The 19,034-nt window shown below is 43.5% G+C and overlaps 1 protein-coding gene across 10 annotated transcripts in view; it reads left to right on the forward strand.

Annotated features, from left to right (window-relative positions):
• Positions 1-19,034, forward strand: part of NTM (neurotrimin) — a 982,933-nt gene that overhangs the window by 842,577 nt on the left and 121,322 nt on the right. For all 10 annotated transcript variants that reach the window (XM_032167911.2, XM_032167912.2, XM_032167914.2 and 7 more), the window contains one exon: positions 12,055-12,180. In XM_032167911.2, the coding sequence (XP_032023802.1) occupies positions 12,055-12,180 (126 nt within the window). The remainder of the gene's footprint in view (positions 1-12,054; positions 12,181-19,034) is intronic.

Consider the following 19,034-nt stretch of genomic DNA (forward strand, 5'->3'; position numbering starts at 1 on the left):
AATGAAACATAAAAGATCATGAAACATCAGCAGGAGAAATCTAAGAAAGGCGTGACGCCACAGGTAGGGATGTTTGGTGACTGCAAAGCATGGTAGAGTGTAGTTGTTCACCTAATTCGTATGGAGGAGGTTTATTACATGGTTAAAGATACCAAGGGACTTAGGTTCTGAATTTTTGTTAGTTTTGAGGCACAACATTTGCTTCTATATGCTTTTCTGTAATTGGACATATTTTGGATTGCGTGGCCAAGCTCTTTGATGTGCAGAGGTAAATGAATGCTCTTCAGCGGCACACATCTTTTACAGTTCTCAATAGTAAGAAAAGATGCTGGCATAAAACCCACACAATTGCATTTCTCATTGTAAGTGGTCAGGTGGCCTCTTCCCCTCTGTATCCATAAATAGGGGAGAAATTCCTTCCTGAGTGATACCGGGCAGCAGAGGGCCTTGTGTCAAGATTCATTGACATCCTGATGGGCCTGCTTTCTCCTGCTGGGAACTGGTGAGGGAGAAAGAAGAGTTATTGTCAAATTCCTAACTTGCCCTTTTTGATATAAAGTTCACTTGTAATTTTTTTTTTACTTGTGTTGCTAATGCATTTTGTTCTCCCAAGTGTGAGAGACCTAGCTTCCTCTGTAGCCTTTAATTAGTTTCTAGATGATGACATCTCTACTGAGAAGCAACTGGTTGCGTCCCTCCAATCTCAGGGGGAGATAAAGGAATCTAATAAAGACATTCGGTATTTCTAGGTGATGTGTTTGACAAGCTTTGTATTAACAAGAAGTCATGTTGAAACTTTTCTCTTTCCCCAACTGCACTGCCTCACTCGCTCCAGCACTGTGACATTTCACAGGGGGATTAACAGAGCTGCCATTCTTGCTGAGAAGTTGTAGTTTAAAACAGACAGACCTGTGTCTCTACCCCTCATGCTAAAGGGGAAGGAGCTTCTCCTTGATCGGTTCACCAGCCATAACCTTTATGAGGGATTTAGTGGCAATAAGGTCTTGGAACACAAAATCAACGGAAAAGTTTCCTTTGACAGCAGTGGGACCACCTCCCACAATTCAAGATTCAAGGTCAGATAATGAGATGTGTCTTCTTGCAGCTGCCTAGTTATTCCCTAAGACGGTGGTCACAAGGAGTGTAGGAACAACTCAAGTTTTAATTCTAGCACGAGCAATATTGGGACTCTAGTGCTAGAGAGAGGCAGAAACTCTTCTCAGGGCTAATGACCCTCCTTTGCTGAACTCAACTGTGCTGTTATTTGGAGAACAAGAGAAAAATCGCTGGAATTATTTGCACTTTACTGCAGTCAGAGGGTGAGGTGTGGTGGGGACTTCACCACAGCCTTCTTACTGCAGTCAGCATAATTCCCTGCTGCATACAGTTTTATAGCTTGTGTTTGAGTGCATAACTACCAGTGCTTTTAGGCAATTAAGAATTAAAGTGCCGATGACGCCATGAAGGCAGCTGAGAATGTAAGTGAGCTTGGCGCTGTTGGCAGCCAGCAGATTGACAGCTTAGAAATGCAGGTTTCTGCAGAGCTGAGAGCCGAGAGCGGCGACCACCTGGGGACAGGGGCTTAGGCTCTATCTGGTTGACCTCCATTTGACCTGAGTGAGGCAGCCTAGGAGAGAGGAATGATTATTACCTGAGTATCTCTTAAGGGCAAGAGGAGAACATTAGCAGAATCATGGCTCGGAGTCCAAGAGGTTACCATGACTTATACATACATATTTACGTATTTGTTTACCTGTATGATATCAAGATGTAGAAATATAAACTTCATCCCGGGGTAGAGTAATGGCACAGACTATTATAGCAAAATGTTTTTTCTCTCTATGAAGTGGGTTTCTGAACAGAAGCAAGAGCATCCAAGGGGCAGAGTTAGCTAACATCTTCTTGATTTTGCAGACAAATGACCCCTATTGAAAATGCAGTGGGATTACAGAGGTTGAAGTCCTTAGAACTAGAACGGAAGTGTGTGTACCTAGAGTGTCCCTCTAGCTGAGGCTGGAGCTGCCAGGGCCACCCCCTACCCATGAGTTCTCTAAGCCTAATGGAATGGGGTCTCGTTCCATTTCTATGAAGATCTTTTGGAGATTGTGCAAAAAATCCATCTAAGGGAGAGAAGCAACTAATGGAGTCTGGTATACAATAGAAGTGGCAGTCACCATTGCATAGCTTACAGTATCTGGTCACTTGAGTTTCATGAATATAAGCTGCATTCTTGCTTTGGGAAAGGAAAGTCACAGTAAGGTGCCAGATGCCAAGAGAGCGAAAGACACAGCTTAACGAGGCCTTGCGGTTGAGCCTCAAAGGATATGGCAAGGCTATGGCGGTTGGAAACTATAGGAATAGACAATTCCTGGTGAGAAGAAATTAGAAATAGTGATGTCAGAAATCTCTTGCCAGCCCCTGGCTCTGAGGAGAGGATGGATGTGAAGAAACCATGCATGTCAGGAGATGTTGCTAAGCACTATAAATAAATCCTGGTCAGCACATCAGGGTTGGTTTTTACAGCAAACAATTATGCTGTTTACCACTGATTGATTGAACTCTGAATTATCTCAATCACAATAGCATTCATTTGCAGAGTGATTAGTAATTCACTAAGTGCTTTCAATTATACCTACATATTTTATTTGATCCCAAATCCCTGTAGGAAGAGCTTGGGTCTGAGAACAGCCACTTTCTAGCTCAGTGGCTTTGAGCACATCATTAGCGGGGTAAAACCTCAGTTTCCTGGATGAAAAGGGAGAATATATGGAAAGCCCTTATTAGCTCTTCAACAAATATTAGTTTTCTCCCATGAAGAATAATGTTAAAAAGCCATATTTCCTCTATTTTTACTTCTGTTCTCTTCCTCATGAAATTATGTAATGAATTAAATTAATTGATTCCTTCCTTGTTGTGACATTATTTCAAGTTTTGAGGATCTTTGGCTTGTGTACATTTTGGCTGTCAGTTTTCAGGGACACCTTATTAGAGAATCTGCAGTGTGTCTGACATTCTCCATGATGGTTTTGGGTTAGTTGTGTAACCTCTCCAAGCTTCGGTTTCTCGACTACACAGTAGGGGATCATGCCTTAGGAGTTAATGGTGAGGATTTACAGGGGAGCAGCAAATGTGGAACACCTGGCAAAGTGCTCAGAGTAGAAAGTGTTCAGGGTTTCTTTTCTTCCCACCCCATCTATCCTCCCTTCATGAACTGGTCCCTAAAGAGTGAGGCCTGGTGGTGAAGGGCAATAAAGCCAGTCATATACGCCCAACCCAAAGCATGCACTGCCGTACATGGAAAACACGCACAGCTGGGAAACAGACAGCCCTGTCTGGATGGCAGGTCCACATCATGATCACCGATACATCCCTTATGTTTCCATGTTAAAAAATTGATGAAAAGACACTTCTTAGTAATTTCTTAGATGTGACCCACATAATGGGGCACTTATGATTACAGGCAGTTGCTGTGAAATTCAATTTTTACCATTATGTCCCGAAGCCAAGAGGCATGGAATGAGGAAAGAATGGTATGGACTTCACTCTCTTATGTCTCCATCAGGAATGACTAAAACTGGGTCAAGAGGCAGAGCTCATAAAGACTTCCTTCCACATTTCAGTTGATCCTGAAAGGAACAAGTTCCAATCTTCAGAACCACTGGTTTATGACTAATCCTGAAAAAATCACTAGGTTTTTTTCCCAGAGCTTCAGGATTTTCTAGCAAACATGAATGGTTTTACTATGGAGGGCGAGAGAAGGAATGAGATGTAACAAATGACAGAAGGGTTCTAGTGAAGAGAATAATAATCCACCGAGGTTATGCCATTAAGGAGCTTTCTACATTTTCAAGCTCTCATTTGGAATTCTGAATGTCTGTAATCTGACCCTTCCCTTCTTGAAAATGATGGCAGCAAGCACATTGCTGACAAAAGAATGGGGTTCTGTTGCACAGCACATCCTAGCCTGGGGCCTGAGTCCTCATTTAAAGATGCTGTTTATCCTCAAACCTTGAGCACATCAGCTGGGGGTGTGGTCCATCCCAATGTCCAAACCAAAACAGTCCCCTACTGCACTAAAAATCTGTATTTCTCTTCATATTGGTCTCTAGAGGTACACATTTTTAGTAACACTAAGAAAGGACATTCGATTAATGCTTTATGTATAAAAAGTGATTTCTTAACATTTTAATCTGATCCGCAGAACATCTATTTTGAGGAGGAAAGATAGGTATTGATATATAATGAATACAATCAGAGACTCTAATGATTGCCATGCACTTATACAGCTAGTAACTGTGGGGTGTGGGCTTAAAACCTCAGCTTCTGATATGAAGCTTAGGGTTCTTTTTTTATCAAAAGAGATCTTAGGGATCTTCATGTATATTCCCATGATTCCATGTGCATTTGTTATTTTTCTAACCCATATTATTTCTATTTGAAAAAACACTGCGCGGTGGCACATGCCTGTAATCCCAGCACTTTGGGAGGCTGAGGTGGGCGGATCACGAGGTCAGGAGATCGAGACCATCCTGGCTAACACGGTGAAACCCCGTCTCTACTAAAAATAACACACACACAAAAATTAGCTGGGTGTGGTGGCAGGCGCGTGTAGTCCCAGCTACTTGGGAGGCTGAGGCAGGAGAATGGCATGAACCTGGGAGATGGAGCTCGCAGTGAGCCTAGATCATACCACTGCACTCCAGCCTGAGCAATAGAATGAGACTCCATCTCAAAAAACAAACAACAACAGCAATAACAAAAAAAACACTGCAATTTTCAACTGTATGTCCTCGAACAAGTTCCTTGACTCCTCTGAGTATCAGTATCCTCATCTGTAAAGTGTGGGAAATAATTAGGATGACCAATGCATCCCCATTTGCCTGAAATGCTTTTGGTTTCAGCAGTGAAAGTTTTATGTCTCAAGAAACCCTCCAATTCTGGGTAGACCCGGGCAGTTGGTTGCCTTAGAGAGAATATCTATTTGTGGGGTTCATACAGTGAAAAATAAAATAAAGGTAATATAGCCAAACACCTGTTATACAGCAGGTATTTAATAAATGGTAATTATCAACATCATTATTGTTCACTTACAGTCCTTGGGGGCAATTTAAAGATCTTGAGGAAATTCAGTCATTTCAATTTATTTGCATTTGCATCCAGCCTTGAGAGAACACAGTAATTCATTCACTCAGAAAAATTGAACACAAACGATGCCAGGCATTATGATATGTGATGACCATTTCAAGGAACGGGACGCCAGTGGAGCTTACATTGTACTTAGGAGAGGCAGACAGTTGTGTAGCAAGCCAGGCAGGCTGGAGGTTCTCTTCTAGAAAGGGGGTTTGAGGAAGGCTTCTGTGAGGAGCTGAGATTGAAATAATTAGACAGAACTAGTGTGAGTGGCAGGACAAAGGCAAGCGTGAAGGATGGAGTCAAAGGTGGGCTTGAGGCATTTGAAGAGGACAGGTGGCCAGCAGGGTGAGGAAGGGAGAATGCTGTGGGAAGAGCATGGAGAGGGAGGTGGCATCCAGAGTGTGCAGGGCCTTTGAGACCAAAGAAGGAGTTTGCCTTCATGCTCCGTGAGAGATTCATCTCTCCGTTCAGTCTGGATGAGAGAAGGGAAGTCCTAACCAAGCACATTTGCCGCAGCCTGAATCCCACCTGAACCACTCAACTGTGCCTAGGCTTTGCTTGGGTACACAGTGGCCCTTGGGAAAAGATGGATTTTTCTCAAAACCAACACCCGCTTGGTTGCATCTTTCCAAGCTTTCCGATCTGGGTTGGACATTCATGCACCAGGCTGTTCTCATAGGCCATAGTATCTCTGCACATGGTCTGGAAGCCAGAAAGGTTAAGAGCACTCCAGGTTTCTCCCATTAATTCTGTAAAGACAAAGGTCCCTAAAGAGGCCTTAGCAGTGAAGCAGCCCTTGCTGTGAGGACTGCCCTGAGGAGATGTGGGCATCTCCAATCTTCAGGACAGAGGAGAGGCAGGAGGGGAAGCCCCACTGCCAGCCAAGGAAGCCATCTGGGATCTGTAGATCTGCATGCGCTGTGCAGTTACCTGGTCCAAGTGGCTGATGTGCATTCTCAGCCCCACAGGACTGCACGGTGCTTAATAAAGCATCCTAATTTGGATTTAATAGGATATCCACTGTGTGCTAAAAACAGCAAATTGCTATTTATTAATGACATAATTATTAAAACTCAACACCTGGGCAGTGGAAGCTAAACCAAGAGTAGGGAAGTTCCTCAGAATACTGTTTTAATAATTATCTTATTTAATTATTTACACATTTGAATTAAAATTCAATAAGAGCCGGATTAAACATTAACATAATGTATTAAACATGGAACTGTATCCAAACAGCATGGCTCCCTTGGCTTCTGTCTTTCTTCCTAAACATATCCTAACCACTCCTTGGTCTTTCTGTTTCTATAATTGGTATATTTTCTAGATTCAGCTCTCAGAAGCCAGGAGGCACCACATACATGCCTGTGGGGAAAAGCCAATGACCTTTTCAAAGGACTCATCCACTCATAGCAGGTCTAATTCACTATTGGTGCATCAGTTCTTACCCCTCTGCTCTTTACCTTTCATGTGGATTCTCAAACTGGGATCTTGCCCAGACCTCTGATCCTCTGATTCCAACTGCTAACATAATAGTAATATCCTTCCTGGATGTCCCTTATCATCTCACCATCAGCAAGTCTAAGATAGAATTAATCACACTAATGTTCTCCTCAAAGGTAGTTTCCCCGAGAAGGTCTAGGGGTCTCCCTGTGCAGCCGTCCAGATGCTACTGAACAGAACGGCATTCCTGCTTGACCCCATCTCCCTGGTCGTCCTCCTAGCAACCATTTGTGCATTTTTTCCTGGGCATTGCTCTCCAATCCATCCCTTGCTTTTCATTTTTTCAGGGCCCACAGTTTAATCCAGGCTTTGAACATCACTGTCAATTGATTTCTGTGACTCCAGTTTCTGTCTATTTTACTCCATCTGACACAGTTAACAGCTTCTTTTTCTTAAATTTTTTAAAAATTATGACATTTCTTTTAAAAAAATTCAAATGCTTGCCACTGCCTGTAGGATACAGCTAAAATCTAGGCACTAGGCATTCAGGCCCTTCCATCATCTGGCTCTCGTTCACTTCATGATCTTGTATCCCATTTTTCATTGATTCTGTCAAAATTTATGGACTGTCCATTCTGTGTTGACACTGCATATATGTGTTTGCCAAGCACATGCAATATTAAAACTCACTCATTGAGCACTTCACATTGCCAGAAACTGTTCTCAATGCATTTCATAACTTACTCCTATGTCTTTGAAACAGTCTTTATGAGGTTCAGACGATTATTAGCTCCATTTTATAAATGTGGAGAGCAAGACACAGGCAGGTGAAGTAACTTGGCAAAGGTTGCCCAGTTAGAACACAGTAGAGCCAGGTCTCAGCCCCTGCTCTGCGTTGCCTCTTGTAGTCAATAGACATTGTATTTCTTCAGTTCGTGGATTTCTGCCTTCCCATCTGTGCCCATGCAATTCTGTCCCATTTGAAACAGCTTCACTTTTTCTGCCTAGATACCTGTTTCTCATTTATTGATACCTAAAGTAAACTCCAATTTGAGGTGAAGCAGTCTCTGGCACTCTTGCTAGCTGTTATCCTCCCTCCTAGTAACTCATAGCACTTCAAGTTTGTACTGTTCATTCACATTCAATCACACATAAATTTCCAACATATTTGCCTTATTATTCAACTCTCTGGAATGTTTATATGCCCTGTTTCCCAAAACAGATTGTAAGTTCATAGAGGGCCAGGCAAATTGGTATATGTCTGCATGTCCTTCATATCCTAGCGCACCATTGTGTAACAGTAGGTGTTCACAAAATGTTCATTGAATGACTTTTGGCCCAGCCTCTAAAGCAAGGGTCTCCAAACCTCAGGCCACATACCAATACTGCTCTATGGCCTGTTGGGAACCAGGCCACACAGCAGGAGGTGAGCAGCTGGTGGGTGAGTGAGTAAAGCTTGTTTTGTATTTACAGCCACTCCCCATTGCTGGCAATAGCACCTGAGCTCTGCCTCCTGTCAGATCAGTGGCAGCATTAGATAGGAGCACGAACCCTTATTGTGAACTGCCCATGCAAGGGATCTAGGTTGTGTACTCCTTATGAAAATCTAATGCCTGATGATCTGTCACTATCTCCCATCACCCCCAGATGGGACCCTCTAGTTGCAGGAAAACAAGCTCAGGGTTTCCACTGATTCTACGTTATGGTGAGTTGTATAATTATTTTGTTATATGTTACAACATTACAATGTAATAATAATATAAATAAAATGCATAATAAATGTAATTAATCATCCTGAAACCATTCCTTCCTGCATCCCCAGTTCATGGAAAAAATTATCTTCCATGAAACCTGTCCCTGGTGCCAACAAGGTTGGGGACTATCCTCTAAAGTAGACTTCTTCCATTATCAGTTGTGCCTGGCCACAAAATGTCTTACTAATAGTGCTTGCCTTATGTTGTCTCCTTTTCCTAGGATATCTTTCCTCCTTTTCTCTCCAGATACGGTTAATTTTTACTTACTCCTAGGGGTGAACTTAGGTATCACATATCTAAGAAGCCTCTTGTGACATCCATGTCAAGGTTGGCTTAGATGTCTGTCCTCTGTGTCTCCATAACACCTGACTCACAATTCTGTGTCACCATACATTAGAATATTAGGCTTCTGCATCTGTTCTTATACTCTGAGGCTGTGAACTCCTTGAGGAAAAGGATGGTATCTTATTTAGTTTATGTCTCTAATGCTTGCCACAATGCTGGTATATGGAAAGTGATCAATGAATATTGAAGAAGGAGTGAATGAATGAAAATAAGCAAAACAATCCTAGTATGTTTCTAACAGTCTGAGTGATGAGAAGTCAGATACAGAATGTATCCATGGAAACAATATAAAAATATAAGTAGCCCTATCTCACACTTGGTCAGAAGCTTCCTTATGAGGATGGCTTAGCTAAAACCACAGTGCACCCTAACCAATTCAAGTAGTCATGAATACTGACAATGTACTAGAAGTTGCCACGTAGGAAATCATATTTTGACTCCCTTAGCATCTTAGGCATATGCCAATTTGTTTCTGATAATTGGGATTGCTCCCCTGGTCAAACCACCTCATCTCTATGCCATGAATGATCTGTCTTTTTCACTCACCCAAGGGCAGTTTTCCTCCTTCAAACTGTATTCTTAGGCAGAATTTAAAGGACAGCAAGCACTTCTCCAACTTCTACCTCATGAGTTGGATATTTTCCAATTATTAGTGAGGGGAGACAATTCTAGATGATTCTTCCAAGCATGAGGTGCGATTGTCTCATTTAATATACTTACTGCACTGACAGCTCTGGCCCAAACCACCTTCTATCCTACTTGGGGACTGTCCATTGTTCTCTAGTGTATGATTAGCAGATTAGCTATTATGTAGGAAGCCAGGAAAATGAACTCACAGTAAGCCCTTCCAAAGCAAGAGTAATTCATTACCCGGCCTGATTTCCACTTAAAATGTACTTTAAGCACACTTCCAACTACAAACCCTAAATCACCCTGTGTTCACAAAGTCCATCATTTTTTATTTTATTGCATGGCGTTGGCGTGACATAATCCCTTGCAGAGCATCTCGGAGTACTTTACAGATCCATAAATTACTTACCTGCACAGTTGAAGCAATGTCTGCAAGGCCAGCAGAGACATTCTGCGGGCAGCCTGTCCTCCAGTAAGCAAGCAAGTCTGTGCGGGTGCCAAGAGTGAGCAGGGGCGGGGACCAGCAGATGTATGGTATGGTGTTGGGGGGGTGGGGGAAGAAGTGGCTGGTGCATAAGATGGGAATGCTCTAGTTAAAACTCTGTGAATAAAACACATCAAAGTGTCTATTTTTGCAATGATCAATTTAAATGATTCCGAAACAAAGAGAATTTAGAAGTTTGTACCCTTCAGGCAGTCAGCAAATCAAATGCTCAGTCATTAACTCATCAATTACCTTTCTGTCGTGGAAGGCTCAATGTAGCTTTTAAAATGATACAACCATAAATTGCAATGTTATATCTTAAAAGTCCCAGATTGTAGAGCTAGCATTCTCTCTCCTCCAACCCTTGTCCATGTCCACTCTCCATTATTTCTGTCCCACCAAATGCTTATGGGAGTGTAATTAAGTGTGTATGTGTGTGTGTGTGTGTGTGTGTGTGTGTGAGTGCGTGCATGTGCAGAGACACACTGCCTCTCTGTCTGAAGCCCAGTGAGGATGGAAATCTAAAAATGATTAACTGGTGCTTTCTCTGTGTAACATACCCTATTTAGGACAGCAAAAAACTAAAAAGTTAAGTGAAGATCTTTTTAAATATCTTATATTAATGTAATTTATAGTATAAAAGGAAAGGTGGGATACATGTTACATAAAAGTTTACTTTAAATGCCGTATAGGAGATACTACAGTGCTGTGGAATCCCCAGGAAGGAGAGGTCACGTCCTCTTGAGGATCACCTGGACAGCCTTATCAAAGGGGTGGTAGTTCTCTCAGGCTTTGAACAATTTTAATAGATGTGGATAGGCACAGAGAAGAGTGTAAGCAGCGAAGTCAGCAACAAGGGCACGGGGATAAGGAGACAGCTCAGTGCGGCACAGATAATACAACATATGCTCATTAATGATGAGCATTTCAGTTGGGTGGATGCAGGACATACATGGAAGATAACACTGGAGAAGGAGAGAAGGAGAAGAAGGCTAAGATATCTTTATAAACCCCCTTTTCACGAAGGAAAAGATCCAACACAACTAGGAATGAGTGAGTAATGGTTCAAGTAGAGAAAAGACCAGCATTAAAATTTGCAAACCCATCTGATTTTAGTGTGCGGGCCCCACTCTGACCTCGCAACAAGCGATAAAGTCATCGCGCAGCTTCCCTGGGCTCTCCGGCAGGCCCGATCACATTGTAAGCCAGGTGGATGGTGTGCTTTACAATTGCACAGCATGGTGGCTCTGAGGAGTACTTATTCAAGGAAAGAATATAACATGAAGAAACAGAAGAGTGCTGGATGGAGGGGACACTTAACTTGCCAAGAACTAAGAAGTCAAAACCAGCATCAGTAGGTTTGAAAGAAACTGGCATTTGCTTTGGGCCTTAAGGATGGCTGTGAGTGCACTTTGAGAGGCCGAGGCAGGTGAATTGCTTGAGCTCAGGAGTTTGAGACCAGTCTGGGCACGTGGCAAAACCTTGTCTCTACAAAAATGAAAATAAAAATGAACCAGGAATGGCGGCACATGCCTGCTTGGACTGAGGTGGGATTGTTTGAGCATGGGAGGTCAAGGCTTCAGTGAGCCGTATTTGCACCACTGCATTCCAGCCTGGGTGACAAAGTGAAACCCTGTCTCAAAATAAAAATGAAAACGAGGATGGCTGGGAGTTGCCCAGGAAGGATAAAAGGAAAAATATAACCCAAATACTTGATGCCCAGACAGGGCATGATGTTCTGGGGAGAACAAGGGAGTCAGCAGAGGTGGGATCACAGGGGATGGCCATGGAAAGGTAGGCTGATGCTTGATTCTGCATGGCCTCATGCCTACAAGGAGTCAGGCTATGACCAGGTGGCCATGGGGAGCACTGGAGCTGTTTAGACAGAGATGTGATATTATCAGAATTGCATTATTTCAAGACATCGTTGAATGCAGTGTGGAGGATGGCTCATGGATATGTGTTGGAGGTGGGTGGGGGTGAGTGGATACAGGAAGAGGGTGGAGGCTAGGAGAATAGCTATTACAGTGTTGCAGTAGAATTTATTCCCATTCGGACTCCCTGACTTTGTGTTTAAATAGGAGGAAATCAAAGCTAAATTCAAGATAAGACTTTTTTTATGTTTAAGGTAATTCCTCTAATTTCTCATCGTTAACTTACTGTAGTCCATATATTTTACTCTCTGGACTGTTCTGCCAACTACCATGTTAAGACAACTAAGAAATGTTTCAGGAGGATTTTTATTTTCATTCTGTCTTGTTTCCACAGTATCTCCCAAAATTGTAGAGATTTCTTCAGATATCTCCATTAACGAAGGGAACAATATCAGCCTCACCTGCATAGCAACTGGTAGACCAGAGCCTACGGTTACTTGGAGACACATCTCCCCCAAAGGTAAGAGAACAGTTTGTTGCATTGCATCATGAGGATAAATGGGGGAATTTTGGGCCCTTGGTAGGAGGTTATGGGTGCTGATACAGACTCCAAAGGAGTCTACGTTTTTGGTGGCTTAATGGTAATATACTCATGGCTCTGCAGAGAACGTTGATGTTCTCTGCAAAACAGGCATACCCTCTAAGATTTCAGAATTCATACCTCAGTATCTCTCCAGTCCTTTGGAAATTAATGCCTGTTGTCTCTGGGTGAAATGGTGGTAAGGTGTTCTGGGTGAACTTTACCTGTTGTTTGATGATGGAACGAAGCTTTAGTGGCAATTGTTCAGCTGGTTGTTTTAAAATAGAGAAAACACATAATGATGGGTGAGAGCTTTAAATGGCCGTATTCCTAAAAGGAGACTCTCCAAGTCTGTGCCTCTGCAGCCTTGCCAAAAATCTGGTCACGAGCTGTTTTTGTGGTTTTGTTGTTGTTTTACTCCGATTGATCCTAGAGAAAAAATATAACTTAATATGTGACTAAATTGCAAAAATTTACTTTATCTGAATACTCAGATGTTATGTAGACCAAAGTGTTGTTTTGTGCTTTCATGGATTGAACATTAAAACCTTTAGAATTTGAGACAAGATGTCATTTATTATTAAGCTAGCTTTTATTTGGGAACAAGAAAGATAAAAATATTTCATTCTTAAATATTTATTGAGTGCTTGTAATAGTCCAGCCTCTCTTCTAGGCACTGGGGGTTACAGCAGTAAGCCAAAGCGGTGAAGTTTTCACACTCATGAACTCACATTCTCATGAGACAGAAAAAAAAAAAAAAAAAAAAGAGTATGCAATATAACAGGTGGTATTAAGGGTGAGAAAATAGAACAGGATGTGTTGACAGAATGACAAGAACTTTCTTCAGAGAAGGGCTCTGAAAAGAAGATATTTGTGCAGAGAAATGAATAGTGTCCTTAATGGTGTTGCTTATTGCTGATTAATGTGAAATGTGTATGTGTGATTATGTATGTATATATGTGCAGGTGTGCACAGATGGAGGAAGATGTGTGATTGGCATGAAAGACGCACATTAGGGGGTGCTTTTGGTCTCAACTCCCATGGAAGGGAAAAGTGGGAAACAGAATTGGGCAGGTTAGAAGCTGGCTTGTGCATTGGGACATCTCGGCTGAGCCTACAGGGAGCTCTGAAGCTAGGATTGCCCTTCAGAAGGTTCCCTTATTGAGGTGATGGAGATGTTCCTCTATACTGGCACAGCAGTCCAAATTTAGGCTGATCCCCAAACAGGTGTGACTGTGGGCCAGGCATCTCTCTTCACTTGAGACACAGGGGGCTGACCACCAAGGGCTGTCCACCAGCAGCCGGTCCTTCTGTGAGGCATAAGTCCTCTGCTCCTGAAGGTGGCTGTGCATGACAGTGTCCACTATACTTCAACATTTTAATAAATCAGAGTAAGACTATGAAAGGGCCCCAAATACCAAATTCTAGACAGCGACAGTTGGCCCTGATGGATGTTCTCAGAGAAGGCGTGACATTTTCAGTTGTGTGTGGCCTGAATTCCTGGGAGCTGTCCTGGGCCACCATTCTTGACACTGTAACTGTGAACAAGGGGTCTTTGAAAGCTATTCATGTGTCCGCCAGTCTCTCCATTTGAAATGACCTCACATGTGGGCTGGCCCAAAATCGGGGAGGAAGCTTCAGCTGTGCATGAGATCATTAGTGAAGGAGAATGGCCCTGGGCCCTTCTGAAGGAGGGGCCATTCAGACAGATGCAGGCTGAGTCTGCGGTGTGCACCATTCATCACAGCCCGATGTGAGTCCCCAGTGCTGGCGCATGCCAGCCCACTCTGTGCCTTTGGAGTCTGCAGAACATTTATCATCAGGGTAGGCTTCCCGTGCCTGATGTCAAGAGGCTCTGTCTTCTGTTTGATGTCTCTTCTCATTTCCTCATCTGGCCAGTTCTTTGTCCTTTTCTGGGTGTTTCTTCCCCCACTTCTCCTGCATGCATCTCCTTTTTGTCCTGCCATTTTATGCCTATAACTTCCCTATAAGTTATTTTTGTTGTTGTTCTATGCTTTGGCTTTCTTTTGCAGCCTCTGAAATGTTTCTGCTTTAATTCCATTATTTTCCACATGCTCTCTCCCCTCCTTGCAATTGTTTGTTGTCTTCCCCTCTGACGTTTGAGCCTCTTGGGTTTGCCTGGCTGATGTTCACAAGGCTGTGTGTTAGAGTCTTTTGTTTCCCCTTTTGTGGCCATGGAACAGATTCATTTCCCAAGGGAACTTTTGCCTGAGCCTGGGCCAGGTGTCCCATTTTACTGAGGTTTTAGCTGCTATGGAAACAGAAGATGGATCAAGGAAAGAGGAGCAGGACAATCAGAATGTACCTGTGGATTAATCTACATGAACAGTGATTTCCAGATCTCAGGTCCAGTTTAGTTATCCCGGATTCAAACTCATGAGACATGCCAAGCAATAACTAATCACCTCAGGACTCACCAGGGTGCCATTTCCCAGTGACTGATTATTTGGAGATCAGAGATGTCACTGGGCTGCTGCCCAATATGAACTGAAGCTGGAGATCCTCAGCAGTCAGGCCTTCATCTTTCCCCAGTAGTATTTCCTAAAGGAGGCTTATTCTAAATAAACCAGGATGGGCTTGGGGTTCCTTGGAGAAGAAGATGTGCACCTTAGCAGAGGCTCCAAAGAAAGAGCGCTGTCGTCATCTTTTGTGTCATTCCTCGAGGGTAGATCACAGTTCCATCAAGATCTTTCTTACACGCGAACCCGCCAAAACCCTGGATGAACAGCTGATCAGGGCTAAGCTCGTTCGGTAACCCTGATGACTTCATTGCATTTTTTCTCTCCAGACTGATCTGTTTGTTCTGTACATTTCTTAAAAGTCCTTGTTTCCTTCATTATCACTTATGTGGTGCTGCTTGTGATAAACTTATATAAACCTCTTTAGATTGTGCATTTCTAGTCTTGACTACCTTGTGTGGAAAGGAGAACAGAAATGTTAAGGACTATTTTAGACGTGGCTCATATACTTTGATATTGGGCAGCTTAGGAGTGACCATCAGGTGGAAAAGGAGATGGAGGGCCCTGTGTAGCACTTTATATCAGATAGAGAAAATGTCAGTTGTTCATGTCCAGTGCAGAGAGGGAGGTAGGGCCTCCAAGGCCACCTCTTGGCACTTCCATTGATTGTTTGAAATAATTTCCATATATTATTATGAGCATTATGCCTTTGTAGTTCCCTTCAGGAATTTATCAGAATTCAAAGAGAAAGTGAACTAGCTTTTTAAAGATTCCTGCCGTGACTCTGCACAACTGGTTTGAGATGGGCAGATGTTGTTTGCATCTGCAGAGACCTTGGTCTTTTCAGGAGGAAGAGCCCCCATCTCACTCCTCTCGCTAGCAGGAGCCATCTCCATCTTCATGAAGGCTTACTGACCCCAAGCCGGAGTCCTTCTAAGTGCTAGGATAGGGTACTAGGTGCACAGGCACCGTCGGTGGAACCCCAACCTTCTGTAGGTAGAAAAAAGAAACAGGGCAGCCAACTGCCCACTGTGCCTGGTGTCATGACTCTGTGCTTTGCCCTTTGTCCACATCTAGACCTTCAAGAATGTGTTTTTTAGCACAGCCCTTAAACTCTCAGCTTTCTGTCTCCAACAGAACAGTGTTCATGCTATCTGGTTCTCCTGAGTCTTCACTATGTAAATAGAAACATGATCTCTTTCAATATACTCCAAAAGATGCTGTGTTGGACCTCACTCTTCATAGAAAAGCATTCTGAAAGCCTTATAGTTATGTTACCAATTTCAGTTGGATTGTAAGAGCTTTAAAGACAAGGCTAGGATTCCTACATTGCCACATTCCTGAGAGCCCAAAATGAAACTCAGGTGAAGGAGTGTCTCATCACTTATCTGTGGGTGTCACTATCCATTTGCAGTCAGGGATCACTGAGTGTCCTAATGGAGCTCCCATCTTGGGTGCACTTACCTTCACCTTTCTCTCATCAAACAAGACACCGACAATAAAAACCTCATCTAGGCTACCTAGGTAACACATTGTACTGAGATATTGGTAGGCAGATTCAGCAAAGCTCTGCGAGCTGTTCACAGAAATGTCCTCATTTCCAGTTTATTTTCAATGTCCCTATCCCATGAGTTCTTTGAGATCAGAGTTTGCATCTCACTTCTCTTTGATTCTCTCCTTCTAGCACAATGCCTAGCACCTAGGAAGTATTTAATAAATATTGGTCAGTTCAGTGAATAAGCACTGATATTTGCCAATGCCCCAAAGAGGCATGCCTGTTCTCTGAGTTCAAAGACTATCTCGATCCTTGAGAAGTTCTCCTTCACTTTGATGTTGGCATGGAGACCTGGAGTGTTTCCTGCTGGCAAGTCTCCAGGACATTTTCTCTGGTCTTCACAGGATCTCCAAGCCTTTCCTGAAGTCCCCTTGAGGGGACCCTGCTGTGGCAGGACTCAACTTGTCCTTGAAGAAGAAACTCCTTTTCAAGTTTCCTTTTCAAGAAGAGAGGAGGCTCACAGGTGACTTGGACGGTGGGGGTCATCCATGAGCTCCCTTCTGCTGTCATGGCTGCCTCATTACAATTGCTCTTCATCTGGCCATTCTAGTGGGCATCTGGCCCTTTTGGTGCCTTGCTGTATCAAGTACTCCTGTGTCTAAACCCCAGTTGGCCCCCAACCACAATTTCCTAAGGCAATCCCAATATTACCTGGGGGATTATTTCAACTGTATATGAAAATTTGCCATTCCTTATAGGTTAACCAAAGAAAAAGGAAAAGAAAGAAATCAATCAGTAGAAAAAAGAAAAGTACTTTAAATTCAGTTCCACTCTTGTGCCTCTTTCTCTGTGTGTGTGTGTGTGTGTATGTGTGTGTGTATGTGTGGGGTGTGTATGTGTTTCTCAGGTTCTGTCTCTCTTTTTCCTTCTTTCTCTCTAGCTCCTGGTATATGAATTGAGGTGGGTTAGAGATCAAAAGAGATCTTCCCTAGGGTCACATAAAGACCCTGGGAGCAGAATTAGAGCAAAGCCTTCTGTCTGTTGGATTTCAAGCCAAGCCCTTGTTCTGCAAGCCTTTCTCTTTACCTAACGTGAAGTGGGTACATCTGCGTGGCCTACTCTCCATACCGGCAGGGCTCAGTAACCTTCCTCAGCTGCCAGATCTCTCCCTTCTCACCTCAGTTCTCCTGTTCTGCTTGAAGAGGTCCAGTGGACATTTGGCTGCCCTGTTTCTTTTTTCTGGAGTTTTAAAAGGCACCAAATTGATGGGGGCAAAGTGACACCCAGATAAGGGTTCTTATCCTGGCCAATGCCCTGAGCCCTGTGCTCCCCCTCCCCTTCCCCAATATCCTCACCCCACCATACATCCACCTATTTTCCTATTTGTAAGCACTGACAAGACCTTCTCCCTAGCCAAGCAGGACACTAAAGCACTAATTGGCACTAGAGGTATCACAGCTTGAGTTCAACCAGAGCTGGCAGGCTCCATGACTCCAGTGACAGCTCTGTGAAAAAGTGTCAGGAGCAGAGCTCTGGCATGCCATCGGCTGACTGCAGCACCCTGGCACTAATGAGCAGCCTGTCAGCACCAACATCTGGGGTCCCGTGTGGCACTGAGATCATTAGAATGGCAGAGGAGAAAGACTTCCTCAGCAAAGAGGATCTGGGGAGGGGAGAAGAGGACAAAATGGAACTAAAGATATCACCTTACCCACAGAGGGCAACCACCCAACACCAAAGGACTGAGAAGAAAAAGGGAGAAAGAGAGAAATCAAAAGGTTTTCTAAATCCATCTATGCCAATTCTAGACAACTCTTGGAATCTCCTTTTCGTTGGGTTGCCCTGTCAGTAATCAATATGGGCTGTAAATCCTTGCAATAATCTAAGAAGGGGCCTCAGTGATTAAATTAACTCTTTAGTCTTAGCTGTGCTATGAAACCTGGAAGTCACCCAAGTCTCTAGGAAGGAGGGACCTAGGGTGTAAGGCAAGACTTGAGATCTTAGTCTTTTTGCTATTTGTCAGGGCAGGCTCTCTACCTAGGGTATCTCCTGCACTGCCAGCTGCCTGCCTATCTTCTGCTAGAGTATCAGAATCCAGGAGCGGCAATTAATAGAAGGAGTTTTCCCTCTGTTATTCCTTCCCAGAGGGAGGTACGGGGACTAGTCAGTGTGTCCACTCTGTATCTGCTTCCTGAGGCCAAGTATGAATTATCCATCTTGTTCATTCTTCTGCTTCAGGACCAGAACTGGGCCTTCAGGTCTGAGCATTAAGCAATGCCTGGCTCTTCTCTGAGGCTTCTCCTACTAACAATGACTGCATTTCCATGAGCAAAGGCAGCAATGTGTCTGAAAGAGATAGGCTTTGAAGGCAGGTCCAAGGGGATTTGTATTCCCTTGTACTACTCACTGGCTGGGTCGTGCTGGAGTAGTGATAAACCTCTCTGAAGATGTGCTTCTTTATTAATTTCATTCTTGCTTCTTGGCATGAACGCTAGCATTTTCATGATTTGGTTCTAGACCCCATTTGCTCCACACACCACAGTCACACTAACAACTTGACATTCTCCACACACTAGATGTCTTCGCCTTTGCACACCCCATTTGTTCTCCTTCCATCCCCCCTACTTCTTTTGGTTTGAGTTCTACCCTTGTTTCAAGACCATACTCAAATGCTACCAGTTTGAAAGCCTCTGGTGACTTTCTTCAGGCAGAGTGATTCACCCATTTCTTTGAGATCCCACAGCACTTTGCATGCATTTCCAATTATGGCGCCTCTTACAGGTACTCAAGGGGCTCTGACTACTCCTGTCATGCCAGGG

This window comes from Hylobates moloch, unplaced genomic scaffold (assembly GCF_009828535.3).
Source record: "Hylobates moloch isolate HMO894 unplaced genomic scaffold, HMol_V3 SCAFFOLD_11, whole genome shotgun sequence".
In the NCBI taxonomy this organism is placed as follows: Eukaryota; Metazoa; Chordata; class Mammalia; order Primates; family Hylobatidae; genus Hylobates; species Hylobates moloch.